Source organism: Lontra canadensis, unplaced genomic scaffold, assembly GCF_010015895.1.
Source record: "Lontra canadensis isolate GAN:19392208 unplaced genomic scaffold, GSC_riverotter_1.0 scaffold197, whole genome shotgun sequence".
Classification (NCBI taxonomy): domain Eukaryota; kingdom Metazoa; phylum Chordata; class Mammalia; order Carnivora; family Mustelidae; genus Lontra; species Lontra canadensis.
Window position 1 is genome coordinate 1089807 of NW_022631191.1, and position 14069 is coordinate 1103875.

Here is a 14069-nt window from a genome sequence, read left to right on the forward strand (position 1 = left end):
CTGTGTTGCTCTGCCACTTGCCGGGAGCCAGCCCCTCCCCCCGCGGTCTATCTTCCCATCACTTTGGATTCACTTCTCTGCAGGTCCTGCCCTTCAGAAAGTGGTCGATTTTCTGTTTCTAGAATTGCTGCTCTTTTCTTCGATCTCCTGTTGGATTTGTAGGTGTTTGGAGTGGTTTGATAAACTCTCTAGCTGATCTCCTGCTACTTGATCTCATCTCAGCCTGCTACTCCTCTGCTATCTTGACTCCTCCCTATCATTAATTTTTTAAAAGTTAACTTAGGAGTCAGTTGCTAGGTTCCACATGGAGCCAGTTGGTTTTTGTGTTTCCTTTTTAAAAAATTCTAATATTTGGTCATCTGTTAATTTTAAAAGGGGGTTTAAACTGGTCCATTGCACAGTAGCATTATGACATAGCATTATAGTTAAGACCATGGTAAAATAACAGATTTGATGTCTTAGTAACCTCTAGTAGAACACTAATTTTAGTTTATGAATACTCAATTTTAGTAACTTCTTTTAATTTAGACATTTGTTTTAAGAAAAAGTCTGTGGAAGATTCTATTATATACCAGTAGGAACCCAAAAAATGACTTACAGTTTCCATAAGTTTGTAGTCCCATTAGAATTTCCAAAGGTCATTGACAATTGTTGGTCCCCAGTAATTGTCATATATTTGCCCATGTCAATGACATTTGGAGTAGATGCACCCCTTTGTCAGGTTTTAAAATCAAAAGTTTTAGATCTCATAAAATGAGTTGGGAAGCCTTAATTGCTCCTAGAAGCTTTAATAATCTCACATCTAAAATTGTTACTTTAGGGACACCTGGGTGGTTCAGTCTGTTAAGCATCTGCCTTCAGCTCAGGTCGTGATCCCCGGGTCTTGGGGATCGAGTCCCACATCAGGCTCCTTGTTCAACGGAGAGGCTGCTTCCCCCTCTGCCTGCCTCTCCCCCCACCCCGCTTGTATGCACACTCTCTCTCTGACAAGTGAATAAATAAAATCCTTTTTAAAAATAATGAAACTGTTGGTTTGGTGCCTGTTACTTGGTATTTTTACTTTTAAAAATTCTTGTGGTTAATGGGCTAGGCTGCTTTGCTATCACTTCTTGAGAGTCAATCTTTTTATGACATTTTACAAAAGCATTACATTTCACTTGTTAGCATACAGTTTATAAAAGAATTTTATTTGTTCTAAATCTGGTCAGATCTCCTTTTTTCACTGCTGATATATTGCCTGCTTTTCTTGTATTTCCCATAAGCTTGTAAGCTTTTTCAGTCTTTTCAGAGGGTTAGTTACAGGTTTTAATTCGTCCTATTGGCTTGCAGTTCACTAAATGCTATTTTTTTCTATTATTTCTAGCTTCACTTTTGGTTACCTTTAATGAATGCATTAATTTTCTCTTGAGCACTGCTAACCATCTATACAGCCCATGTTGTTAAATACAATATTGTCAAAAGTTGGGCAGATTACATACCTAAGAACTCTTAACATTGCTAATGGTATTTTAAAATTGCTAAAAGGCTTTTAAGAAGACATTTTGTCCATTCCATCAGTTGTTTACTTCAATCCAGGAAACCACCCCCCCATCTAGATATTTTCCCTGCATTTTAAGCAAAGGTTGCATTTTTAGATTCATTAGTTCTCATAATCGCGGTCTGGTTTATATCCACGATCGTTCATGTATTAGTGGAGTGGTATGCAGCCATTCATTTGAATGAACTGTAGTGTAATGACAGGGAATGAAAAAGGAGAATATATGGTGTATATTGTAATTTAAAAAAAACAGGTTATATAGCAGTGTAACCTCAGTGGTGTAAAAATATGCTCCTAAAATCTTAATATTTTTTTCATTTATATATATTTCTTGAATTATATATGTTTAAGAGTAGTACATGATCTAGTATATGTAGTGAAATGATTTCTATAATCAAGCTAATTAAATCATCTCACATAGTTAGCTTTTTTTTATGTGAGGAAAGCATCTGAAATTTCTTGGTATATTTTTCAGTGTTCAGTATGGTATTATTAATTATCATTATACCTATACATTGCCCATAAAAATCTTGAAGGTTTGTCACCTAATTCTTAATAGTGATCTTCTGATGGAGCAGTATTAGGAGCTTTCATTTCAGAGTAAGTACAAGTATTTAAATCGTTGTACATTGGGTATGTTTTTTTAAGCCTTTGGAGTTTTGTTGTTAATACCTGTGAAGAATATCTGAGTTTTTCCTATTTCTCATCTTTTTTAGCTACTGAAGTGGTGACTGTGTTTGTATTTCAAGAACCATCACTTCTCTCCTCACTCCAGGACAATGGATTAACAGATGTCATGCTTCATGCACTGCTTATCAAAGATGTGAGTCTTTTACTGTTTCTCTGTAAAGAATGCTCTTTGCATACCCTTCTGCATGATATGCACCTTCCCACAATATACCCCTCCCCTATTATCTCTCTGTGCAATAGCCTGGTCAGAGGTTCGTGGCATCTGTACCTGAATACTTTTAGAGGTCTTCAAAAAATTCACTTGATCTTCTCTCTAGGTTCCTGCTACCCGTGAAGTCCTTGGCTCCCTCCCAAATGTATTCAGTGCACTCTGCTTGAATGCCCGAGGTCTTCAGTCATTTGTGCAGTGTCAGCCTTTTGAACGTCTTTTCAAAGTTCTTTTATCTCCAGATTACCTCCCAGCCATGCGAAGGAGGAGGAGTTCTGATCCTCTTGGTAAGTCACCAGGATTTATCTTACAATAATTGGTTTGCTGTTGTGCTAAGATTTTAGGTGATTATCGAGCCACCAGTTTGAGAAGAAAACCCTTTTTTGATCTCACATTTCTCTGGCTAGGTGTTCTAAGCTTAATGGGAATTATCAGTATAGTTATTACTATATCACTGTATACATTGTATTGCAGGTAGAAAAGAATACTTCAGGGGCACCTGGGTGGCTCAGTGGGTTAAGCCTTTGCCTTTGGCTCAGGTTGTGATCCCAGGGTCCTGGGATCAAGCCCCACATCGGGCTCTCTTTGCTCAGCAGGGAGCCTGCTTCCCCCTCCCTCTTTGCCTACTTGTAATCTCTCTGTCAAATAAATAAAAAAATGAAATCTTTAAAAAAAAAAGAATACTTCACCCTTATCTTCTGCTCATATTTTCTTGTTTCTCAGCAGTTCAGAGTGTGTGTGTGCATGTGTGTGTTCAGAAGTTCAAGGTTTTAATCCAAATTTGTACAAGTGTTGGGAAAACCTTTTCCCTTCCAAGGCCACCAAATGGTCCAGATCACGTTCCTAGGTGGCCTCAGTGGCTCCAGATCTTCAGGTGATACCTCCAGACCATGCCCTCATGTTCCAGTTGGCTGTAGCATTTGGGCGGGTCAGAAGCTGAACTGTGGAGTGACTCACAGAGGCTGTCCCCCTCTTCTTGGGTTAGGGCGGGAGGGGCAGCCCTGGATTCCCAGGTGGACTACCAGGAGGCAGGGCCTACACTGCACTGCTACCTCAGTGGGATTACCCAGAGGAGCAGGAATTATCCAGTGGAGATCTTGGGGGCAAGGTCACCTAGGGCTTGGGGTCTGGCACAAGGGGGAAAGGGTCTCCTTGGGAAATTTCCACCTGTCATCATTCTGTGACACTTTGACGCCTCAGTGGCCAGAGCTTGAGAGAGGCTGAGGACTTCCTTCCAGTGACCTTTGGATGTGCAAATAAGAGGTGGTGTTCCTCAGACTATCAAAGTTCATTGTTAGATCTACTGTCATGGTGCTAGTGAGAGACAGGTATTAGGGGCAGTATATTTCCAGATCTACTGTCTAGCAACAGGAGATACAAAGTCCTGAGGTGTTGATCTTAGTAGTCTTCTATTCTAATTCAAGTCCCCAGAATAGTCACAAATGAATAGATTTCCTTCTCAGTGTATTTGAGACCATATTATTGAGGAATAGTGAGAAGGTAGGGTTCTAGAAAGAATCCAGTTTTCATAAGTGTACTTCGTCTTTTGAGCTGCCATTGTCATTCTCTATTGGGGCAGCCAAGGATTAATGGTTTTATGATTCTTTCTTTTCTCTCTCTCTTTGCTAGTTCAGACCTTGGTAGTAGAGATTGCAAGGGTAGAATGTAATGTACGTGGTCATTTTTAAATATGCTCAGTAGACTGATGGGGTTTTTTTCTTCCTCCCCAATGATTTACTTTCAGAAGTTGGTGTGAATTCATTTGAGAAAACATGGCATTAGACAATCACAACCACCAGCTCAGTTTCTTCTTTCCTCCTCATTGGCAAAGAAGATAGCTCAAATTCTATTTTTTCAGTCTCTCTAACAGTTCGTTTTTTGCTTTAAGGGGATACTGCATCTAACCTGGGGAGTGCTGTTGATGAGCTCATGAGACATCAGCCCACCCTCAAAACAGATGCAACAACGGCGATCATCAAGGTAGGAAGTGATTAAGACTGACCATGGGCATGAGAGAGCAGTTAAGGGGGTTTTTAAGAAAAAAACTTGGCCTACTGGAGGTCATCTGGATTCTTGAGCTAGGCGTAGAAGAGGATTATGTCTGCCTTATTATCTCCATGTCCTTGGGTTGGTCCTTTGTCCCAGACCCTCCCCCAAAAGTCACTTAAGTATTGCTTTCTTCCATAGGATATTAACAAGTTGCCAGGATTTAACTTCCATTTGTAAAAGCATGTTACTTTTTCTAATCTTTGTTTCTTGATATTTTTTTCACATTTAGTATCCCTGCCAGTTGCCTGTGTAATGTATGAGTTCCTAGTTATTGTGAATTAGGACATGGAGTCAGATTAGTCATTCGGTCACTTAACATCTGTGTTAACAAGTTATTTAACTTCAGAACTTCAGTTCCCTTGTTTGTAAAATAGGATTGATGACTATATTCCATAAGTGATATGTTATACATACATACATACATGTATATAAAATGTTTTGGCACTTCTCTGTATAACAGATAGAAAATGCTCCAAAAGTGTTAGTTGTCCCCCATTTCTTATTTGCTAATAAATAATCCTATTTCCTGTGTCTTTCAGTTACTTGAAGAAATCTGTAATCTTGGAAGAGACCCTAAATACATCTGTCAGAAGCCATCAATCCAGAAGGCTGATGGCACTGCAACTGCTCCTCCTCCAAGGTCTAATCATGCTGCAGAAGAGGCCTCTAGTGAAGATGAGGAGGAGGAAGAAGTACAGGCCATGCAGAGCTTTAATTCTACCCAACAGAATGAAACAGAGCCTAATCAGCAGTAAGTATTCACAAGACAGGTTCCCTAGCCTTGTGATCTTAGGCATGTCATTTTCATCCATAACATGAGGGAGTTGGTTCATTATAAGATTCTTCCAGCCCTAAGAGTCTAGTTTTTTCTTTCTTTGACCATTGTGCATCATTTATGTTTTCATAAGTAATTGTATGGATTGCCTTAGCAAGGTGTCTTTCTTTAAAATTTGTTCATGGAATTGAATCCACTGTATGAAGTTTATGGGTTTTTCTCAGAGGACTTTTTCCTCATTGTTGATTTGGTATTTGCATCATTGCGTGATTGTTTGCATAAGTGAGCACATAATGAAACATTGCACTTTTGAAGCCTGTCTCCAAGGTCCTTAAAAATTACAGAGATTTGTTGTTGGTTGGTCTTTGCTTTTCTTTGATTACTATCTGTTTATTCTAGATAAATCATAAGTCTTTGGAATATACGATATTATTATAACCAGGCATGGTAGATTTTCCTTCTTATTTCTATTTAAGTTTTGTTTTACATAAAAATTGACTACCTGGATGGTGAGGTGGGGATGGGCTTAAAGACTGCTTGCTGGCTGGTGGTGCGTAGTCTACCAGGCTCTTTGAGCTTATATTGTCACATGCGAGGGATGAAATGTAACTTGTAGCTGTAACTTTTTTTTTTTTTTAATTTATTTGACAGACAGAGATCACAAGTAGGCAAAGAGAGAGGAAGGGAAGCAGGCTCCCTGCTGAGCAGAGAGCCTGATGCAGGGCTCCATCCCAGTACCCTGGGATCAACAACCCGAGCTGAAGACAGAGGCTTTAACCCACTGAGCCACCCAGGCGCCCCCGTACCTGTAACTCTTAATCATATTCATGCCAGAAGAGGGTGTGATACCTCTGAGCTGTCACGCATTTATCCATTTAATAAGTGCTCTTCTGGTCTATAGATAACTAGTTCTGAGAAAAACAGGAAATGTTTTAGGTGTGGATATGAATGGGTTTGGGCTGGTCTTGAAGGACAGTTTGGAACTTAAGAGAAAATTATGGCAGAATACACAGAAGGAGGAAAGTCCTGGACAACAAAACTGGTGTGCCCTCTTGGAGCTCTAGGAAGTGATGAGCCTGTTGGTATGAGGTTTGTTTGGGTTTTGGTTCTTTTGGGGTTTATTTTGTTTTTTTGGAGGAGATGCATTAACTACTAAGTTTGTTGGGCAGATGTGTCTTAGACCTTGTCTGAGATGGCAACTCTACCTTCATTCTAGCAGCATCTTCTAATTTTGATTAAAACATTCTCTTTCAAAAGACACCTGAAAGAAAACCAAGATTTTATATGCAGAGGAGTCAGAATCTGTGCTTACTTGCCACACCCTTGATTGTCAGCCACCCTGCTGGGATATGGTTTCCTTTCCTGACTACAAGACAAGGGAAGGATTTCTTAAACTTGAGGAGTGGGAGGGTGGTTTTGAATGAGGTTGTGCGTGTTCATCTGCATATAACTTTTTCTCTACCAGAATATCTTATAGACACCTTAGATCTAATGTGCCCACATTTTAAGCTGTCATAGTAAATTGATGTTTTCTCACACCCTTGTATTTTTTCACTCCATGCTTTTCTTGGGATATATGTCACTTTTGTTCTATTCGTATTTGTCCCCCCCAGCCCCAAATTATATTATCTCCTTCTTTTCTATCTACTAAATTCCTGCAAAGCCAGTTCAAACGTCACATTCTTAAAGGAGCTTTTCCTTTTACCTCCAAATGGGAAGTCAGTCTTTTGTGTTCTTCCCAAAGTTTAGTTGGAATTATTCATATATTCTAATGGTTTCTCCCATTAATCTGTGTGCTCCTCCAGGGAAGGGACAATGTCTCATTTTACAGTATATCCTAATTACTTTGTATATAGCAGATAATTGGCCAGTAAATGTTAATTTGGTGCTTTGATGGAATGACTCTAGAGCATTAGATGAAGGATTTCCTGAGTTTTAAATGCCAAGAGAGGTGGTTCCTAATGAAACATGAATGAGAAGAGATAGTAAAAATACAGGCACGCACAGCATTAATAGTCTACCATAGTGTTAGTCATATGTAGCTTCTAAAGCTACAGAGGACTCTAGTAATTGCTATTCCATGGTATTGATGTTTCGCTATACTCTGCGTGGTCTGGGTGTTTATCACTACCTCATTCACATAACATATCTAAGAGTCTCACAAATGTTGACACATGTATACTTTTCTAGTTCTGCCACCTTCAGAAGCCTCAGTTGTGTCACTCTGGATTATTAAGGCTGGAAGGAAAAGTAAGAAACTGACTAAACTCAACCTTCATCTCAAAAGCCATAATATATTAAAGGGAGTTCTTTTATCTCCCTATCCCAGGTAATTGTTATGGTGGGAGTTACTATGTACTTTCTGCCAGTATGGGAAGAGGCTTAGAAAAATTTATAGTGTGTGCCATCCCCTCTCTCCAGAAGTCTTATTTGTATCCCCCAACTCACCCCCAATGCAAAATTCTTCAGTGGGACTCTCAAACAAATTCGAGTCTCACCTGTCCTCATCTGTTGTCCAGTGCCTTAAATAAACACATGAGTAAATTTTTTCCTGTGTTTTTTTATTAAGGTTTAATTTCTGTGAACTGCACAGATCTTAAGATTCCTATTTCTCTACCCTAAAGCAGGGCAGCTACTTATTTTTTTTTTTAAGATTTATTTATTTTAGAAAGAGTGCACATTGCCAGGGCATGGGCAGAGGGAGAGAATCCTCAAGTAGATTCCCCACTGAATGTGGAGCCCAACTACGGGGCTTGATCTCAACCCTGAGATCACAATCTGAGCCAAAACCAAGAGTCGGACACTTAATTTATTGTGCCAGCCAGACGCCCCTACTTATTTTAATCATCATTGAATAAATTTGCATATTCTAGAATAGTCTATAAACACAGTAGATGGAGTCTCATATGTGTAGCATACCTGATGTATGTACTTTCTGGTGTCTGGCTTTCTTATATCCGGCTTCTGTTGTTCAGCGTGTTTTTGAGATTCATGAGAAAGGAATCCCATTGCTGCATCTCTCAGTTGGTTTCTTTTCGTTGCTGAGTAGTGTTTCATTGAATGAATCCACTCCTGTGGATGGATTTTTGAGTTTCTAGGTTTTTCCAGGATAAAACAGTATTTTTCTCTTTATTTTTTCTAAAATCAGCAGCTTGCATTTGAAAATGCTGTTTGTATTTGATCTTGAGACATGTGGTTTTGTGCTCAATCTGGAATAAGGAAATTTAGGCACTACAGTCTACCCCAAATACATGACAGTTTGGTCTACTTCCAAAGACATTCACAAGTAATTCTAAATACTTGTGTTTTGGCCTCTTTCTTCTGCCTTCTAAACTGTTCTCATGTCAGTAAAACTGATACTGCTGGGGATAAATATACTTGCCAATGAGTAACCAGGGCTTTTAGTCAAGGCACCATGGTTTATTTTGTGGTGGATTCCATTTACTTTGCCTAACTTAACTGCCTATCCTAAACAACTTGAAAGAAATGAGATATATAAATCCATGTGGTCTCTGGAACTTGAATAGCAAGTGTCTGGGCTTTAAAGGCAGCCAATTAGAAAAGCAGTTATTTCCTTAATTGTAACTCACTGGGAGGACTTCTTCGTCAAAGGCAGCTGTGTCTCCTCAAGAGCTGGAAGAAAGAGATGATTCACCCCACCCCACCCCACCCCTAATAATTCCCTGAGACCTATTGTCCTATACACTGTAGTATGACACAATTGGAAGTTTTCTCCTGTGCTTTTTTTTTTTTAAGATTTTATTTATTTATTTATTTATTTGTAAGAGAGAGCGTGCGCACAAGCAGGCAGAGGCAGAGAGAGAAGCAGGCTCCCCACTGAGCAAGGAGCCCAATGCAGGACTTGATCTGAGGACCCTGGGATCATGACCTGAGCCAAAGGCAGCAGCTTAACCGACTGAGCCACCCAGGAATCCCTTTTCTGTACTTCTGATTAAGGGCTCCAATACCATAAATACACATGTAAAATTGAGTTTGGGAATATGTGTGCTTTATTCAAAGGAGAGACGGGAAGTTTTTAATTTGACAGTTAAGGTAAATTGTTTTATTCATTGTAGGAATGCAGACTTAACTGTTTCATAGATGCTTTGGGTCAAAGTTTCATATGAGGTTAAGATTAAAATTCTTCTTAAAACCAGTTAACAGGGGGATTTCTACTAGGGAGAGTTTATCATATGTACTGTTCCTGTATGATGTTCTGAGCCTGGAGGCCAAAAGATGAGGATAATGAAAAAAGTGATTATTGAACAAATGTGTTCCTAGATTTGGATTAAGAACCACTGTGTTGATTTGTTTTATTTTCCCTAACTTCTGTTTCCCTAAGCAAATGAAGGAAGTACCTTGGTCCCATTTCATGATACTACTTTGGCTCTTTGCCATTACCTTCGGTTTCTACAAAGGAACAAGTATTTAATTTGGGCTAGAGCCACACCTGTATTCCTTAGCTGTAGAGATGGATTTATTGGTTCTTTTCCAGAAGGTGCAACGAAGCTGGGGTAGATGGTTGATACAAGTAGCAGGGAATGCTGCAGTGGTTCTGAGAAGGAGCTTTATGGTCAAGGAAAGGTTGCAGTCTTGCCATGGAATCATTCCACTCGTGGCTTATAGGTCCTGTACAGAGTTCTTCCCTAAATTCTTCATTGAGAGTGTTCACAATATCCTTGCCAAACCCTAGCTCTGGATATTTCATCACTGAAACCATTTCTGATGCCTCTCCAGTAGGTCTATTCTCCATTTTGCTGTCAATGTCTTCATGCCTGACAAATCTTTATTTACATCTTGTCTTGCTCAAGGACAAGAACTGTTAACTTCTTGCAAATTCTCTTGCTTTCTCTCTTCCCCTACTTCTCCCTTTTATTTCTGCCCCTTCCCCCCAAATGTCTTCAAGGGCCTGTATCCAGAATGCTCCCTATTAGACTCCAGTTTTGTCCCTTTCTAGGGTTTACCTTGAGGTAGATTTTGTTTCATTTTAATATATTTTTGTGGATTTTCTCTCTGTTTATTTCTTGAAAAAGCCAAGATTGAGCTAAGTGCTGCATTTTCTGCAGCTGTGGCATTAACTGCAGCATTGAAGTATCCAAAACAAATGACCTGATCACAGTTTTTGGATAGTTCAGGGACTGTTGTGATACAAATATAAATTGCTAAGAAAGGAGGCCTTGGGTGTTGGCTTCATATTTGATTAACTTGTTCTGAATCATTTGTCAGTCTAAGCATGGAATTTTGAACAAAATTAAATTCCATTTCCTGCTCTCTATTATAACTTTAAACCTGATGGCAAGAACATGGTAAGATGTTTATTGTATTTTTTTCTTTGTCTAGCTCTTGTCTTCAAGCAAATGTTTCAATAGTCTTAATCAAACTGGCTTTTTTTTTTTGGTATTTTCATATTGATGAATTCTTTCCATGATAGTTTGCCTAAGATAGTTTCTTTTGAGATATGTGCATATGCTGAGTTTGTGAAGACTTGGTTTTTGCTTTTGTGCTCTCAACCTAGTCAGGCTAGAAAAGCTAGTTTCAGAATTGATTTCAGCTCTTTTTTTTTTCTCCTATACTGTACTGAAGACTAGAAGTCTGACTTAGAGAAAGGACCTAGAATTTCGTGCTATTTCCCTTTCCTCACTTTGTTCTCTTGCACTGGTATTGTGAATTTGTGTAACTCACTCTTTTCTCCCTTAACAGGGTTGTTGGTACAGAGGAACGTATTCCTATTCCCCTCATGGATTACATCCTTAATGTGGTAAGATTCATGGTAGGGTAAATTGAGTAAAGGTGTGTGTTTTTCTAGAAAATGTGTGGGATTACCAGATTAGTCTAGTGATTTCCACATTTATTTTCATTGGGGCCCTTAAAGTATAGATCAGTGGGAAAAGATGTGCAAACCTTGTTCTGTAAGGCTGGTTTGCCAGCAGTTGGACAACACTCTTCCTTCTTTTAAATACTCCCAGTTTTTTTTTTTCATTGTTACTATTTGCCATTGGAATTTAAACAGGAGAGTGGGCTTTGTTAGGACAATCCAGTATTATGTTCTTTGAATGTGTCCAACATAAATTTTTCCCATTACTTGCTATTTTTCCTGTTAACTTCTCCTTTATATTAAAAAAAAATAGTAATATGACCATTTCTTTCAACTTACCATGTGTTTCATGGGAGAAAAGGGAAGAGTTTGAATTTTCCCAGAATTGTTTCCCTATAATGGCCCACTTAGCAATTGTTCTAGCCCACTAAGCACTTCCAAGACTTCCAGAGATGGTTCCTCTTATGCCTGTGTGTTTCTAGCCCACATTTTACTTTCTTCCCTTAAAAAAATGCTTTGTTCGGTCCAAGTCACTCTTACAGAGTTCTGGTTTTCATTTGCATTATGAACACATTGAGAAAGAGTATCCATTTTTATTTACGGGGAGAGACAACACACTATCATGTAAGAAGCACATTAAGAGATTAGATTTTATTTTGCCACTAATTCATGGGTATGGCCCTGAGCAAATCATTTATCCTCTCAAATTACATGACTTTAGGTGTGGCCAGAAAGGTAGATTGGGAAGAAGTAATTATTCCTGTGTGGTATTTTTTGGTGGTTTTGTTTTTGTTTTTTGGATGTTTAGGGTCCATATCCTATCTCTCTCCCTATTTATTTGAGGTTTTGGTATTCTAGAAAATATTTATTTTATGACTGCAAGGCAACCCCTGTCCTTACTCCAGGCTTGCCTTTTAGTTCCAGATGTCAGACTCTAACTTAATTTTTTAAAATTTTCATTACCTAGATGAAATTTGTGGAATCTATTCTGAGCAACAATACAACAGATGACCACTGCCAGGAATTTGTGAATCAGAAAGGACTCTTGCCTTTGGTTACCATTTTGGGCCTTCCCAATCTGCCCATTGACTTTCCCACATCTGCGGCCTGTCAGGCTGTTGCAGGTGTCTGCAAATCCATATTGGTAAGAGCTTCTGGCCAAATATCTTCATTTCTTTTTAGAAATCAATTTTGTAATACTTCTGTATACATGTTTTTACTTTGGTCTCCCTTTACTTTCAACTAAAAAATAAGAAATTTGTGGTTATGTATTACAAGTGGATCAAGTGAATTTTGTGACTAATAAGTAGTGTGTCACATTATTTCTCATTGAAAAGTTAAAGTATTTGTTCATTGTTCTTAGGTTTGGTATATAGTTCCAGTATTTGAGTTTATTGGAGGGGATGGTAGATGAAGAAAGTTTTGGAACTGGGTTTATTACTCTTGTGTCATCCTTTCTCATGGATGCTTTTTAACACAATCTGATATTGTTTGGTATTGTTTAGTCATACAGCTTTTTTCCTTTTTCAAGCTTGATAGTCATGCATTTTAACCATAAGTGACCTATAGTTTATTGCTCAAATTTTGCCCCAAAATTAAGTGCTTTATTTACTTTAAGTAGTGGTAAAATACACATCACATGATGTTTACCTTTTTAACCATTTTTAGGTGTATAGTTCAGTAGTCTTAAGTACATATACATTGTTGTACAACTGATCTCCAAAAGTTTTTCACCTTGCAAAACTGAAATTCTGTACTCATTAAACAACAACTCCACACTCCTCTCTCCCTCCCAGCCCCTGGTAAACATTGTTCTACTTTCTGTCTCTGAATTTGACTGTTCCAGGTACCTCATGTAAATGTAATTCATAAGGTATTTGTCTTTCTGTGATTGGCTTATTTTGCTTAGCATAATGTCTTAAAGATTCACCCATGTTGTAGGATATGTCAGAATTTCCTTCCTTTTTATGATGCTGTTGTGTGTATAAGCCACATTTTGTTTATCCATCCATTCACTGATAGACCATTGGGTTGCTTCCACCCCTTGATTATTTTTGAGTAGTGCTCTATGAACACAGGTGTGAAAATACTTCTTTAAGACAACTGTGTGTGTGTGTGTGTACAGTAAAAGCACTTAAGGATCTACTGTCAGCAGATGTCAAGTATACGATATATTATTAACTATAGACACTAAGGTATATATTATATCCCCACAGTTTACTCATAACTGAAAGTTTGCCCTTTGACCAACATCTCCACATTTCCCCCCAGCCCCTGGCAACCATCATTCTGCTCTCTGGTCCTATGTATTTGACTTATTTAGATTCCATATAAAAGTATCATACCTAAGACTCCTTTCAGTTCTTTTAGTTGTATACTCAGAAGTAGGATTGCTGGATCATATGGTAGCTATTTTTAATTTTTCAGGGAACCACCATACTGTTTTCCATAGCAGCTCCATCATTTCACATCATTCCATCCAGCAGTGTACAAGGGTTCCAATTTCTCTGCATCCTCACCAACACTTACTTACTTTTTCTTTTCTTTTTTTTTCCTGTTGTTGTTGATAGTAGCCAACCTAATAGGTGTGAATTGAGATCGCATGGTCTCAGTTTGCATCTTCTAATGATTGATGATGTTGAGCATCTTTTTATGTGCTTACTGGCTATTTGTGTATCTTTGGAGAGATGTCTATTCAAGTCCTTTGCCCATTTTTAGTAGGGTTTGTTTTTTGTTGTTGAGTTATAGGGGTCCTTTCTATATTCTGGATATTAATTCCTTATCAGATAAATAATTTGCAGTATTTTCCCCTGTTCTCTGGTTTGCCTTTATCTCTGTTAATAGTGCCCTTTGATGAACAAAAGGTTTTAATTCTGATGAAGTCCATTTTATCTTTTTTTATGCTGTTGCTGTGCTTTTGGTGTCAAATCTAAGAAGTCACTCCCAAATCCAAGATCCTGCAGCTTTTACCCTATGGCTTCTTCTACATGCTTTT

At 38.4% G+C, this 14069-nt stretch overlaps 1 protein-coding gene across 13 annotated transcripts in view; it reads left to right on the forward strand.

Moving 5' to 3' along the window:
* The window catches only part of HUWE1 (HECT, UBA and WWE domain containing E3 ubiquitin protein ligase 1), a 168916-nt gene that overhangs the window by 86705 nt on the left and 68142 nt on the right, over positions 1-14069 (forward strand). For all 13 annotated transcript variants that reach the window (XM_032847995.1, XM_032847997.1, XM_032847994.1 and 10 more), the window contains 6 exons: positions 2254-2360; positions 2545-2722; positions 4324-4415; positions 5024-5235; positions 10960-11017; positions 12042-12218. In XM_032847995.1, coding sequence (XP_032703886.1) covers positions 2254-2360; positions 2545-2722; positions 4324-4415; positions 5024-5235; positions 10960-11017; positions 12042-12218 — 824 coding nt within the window. The remainder of the gene's footprint in view (positions 1-2253; positions 2361-2544; positions 2723-4323; positions 4416-5023; positions 5236-10959; positions 11018-12041; positions 12219-14069) is intronic.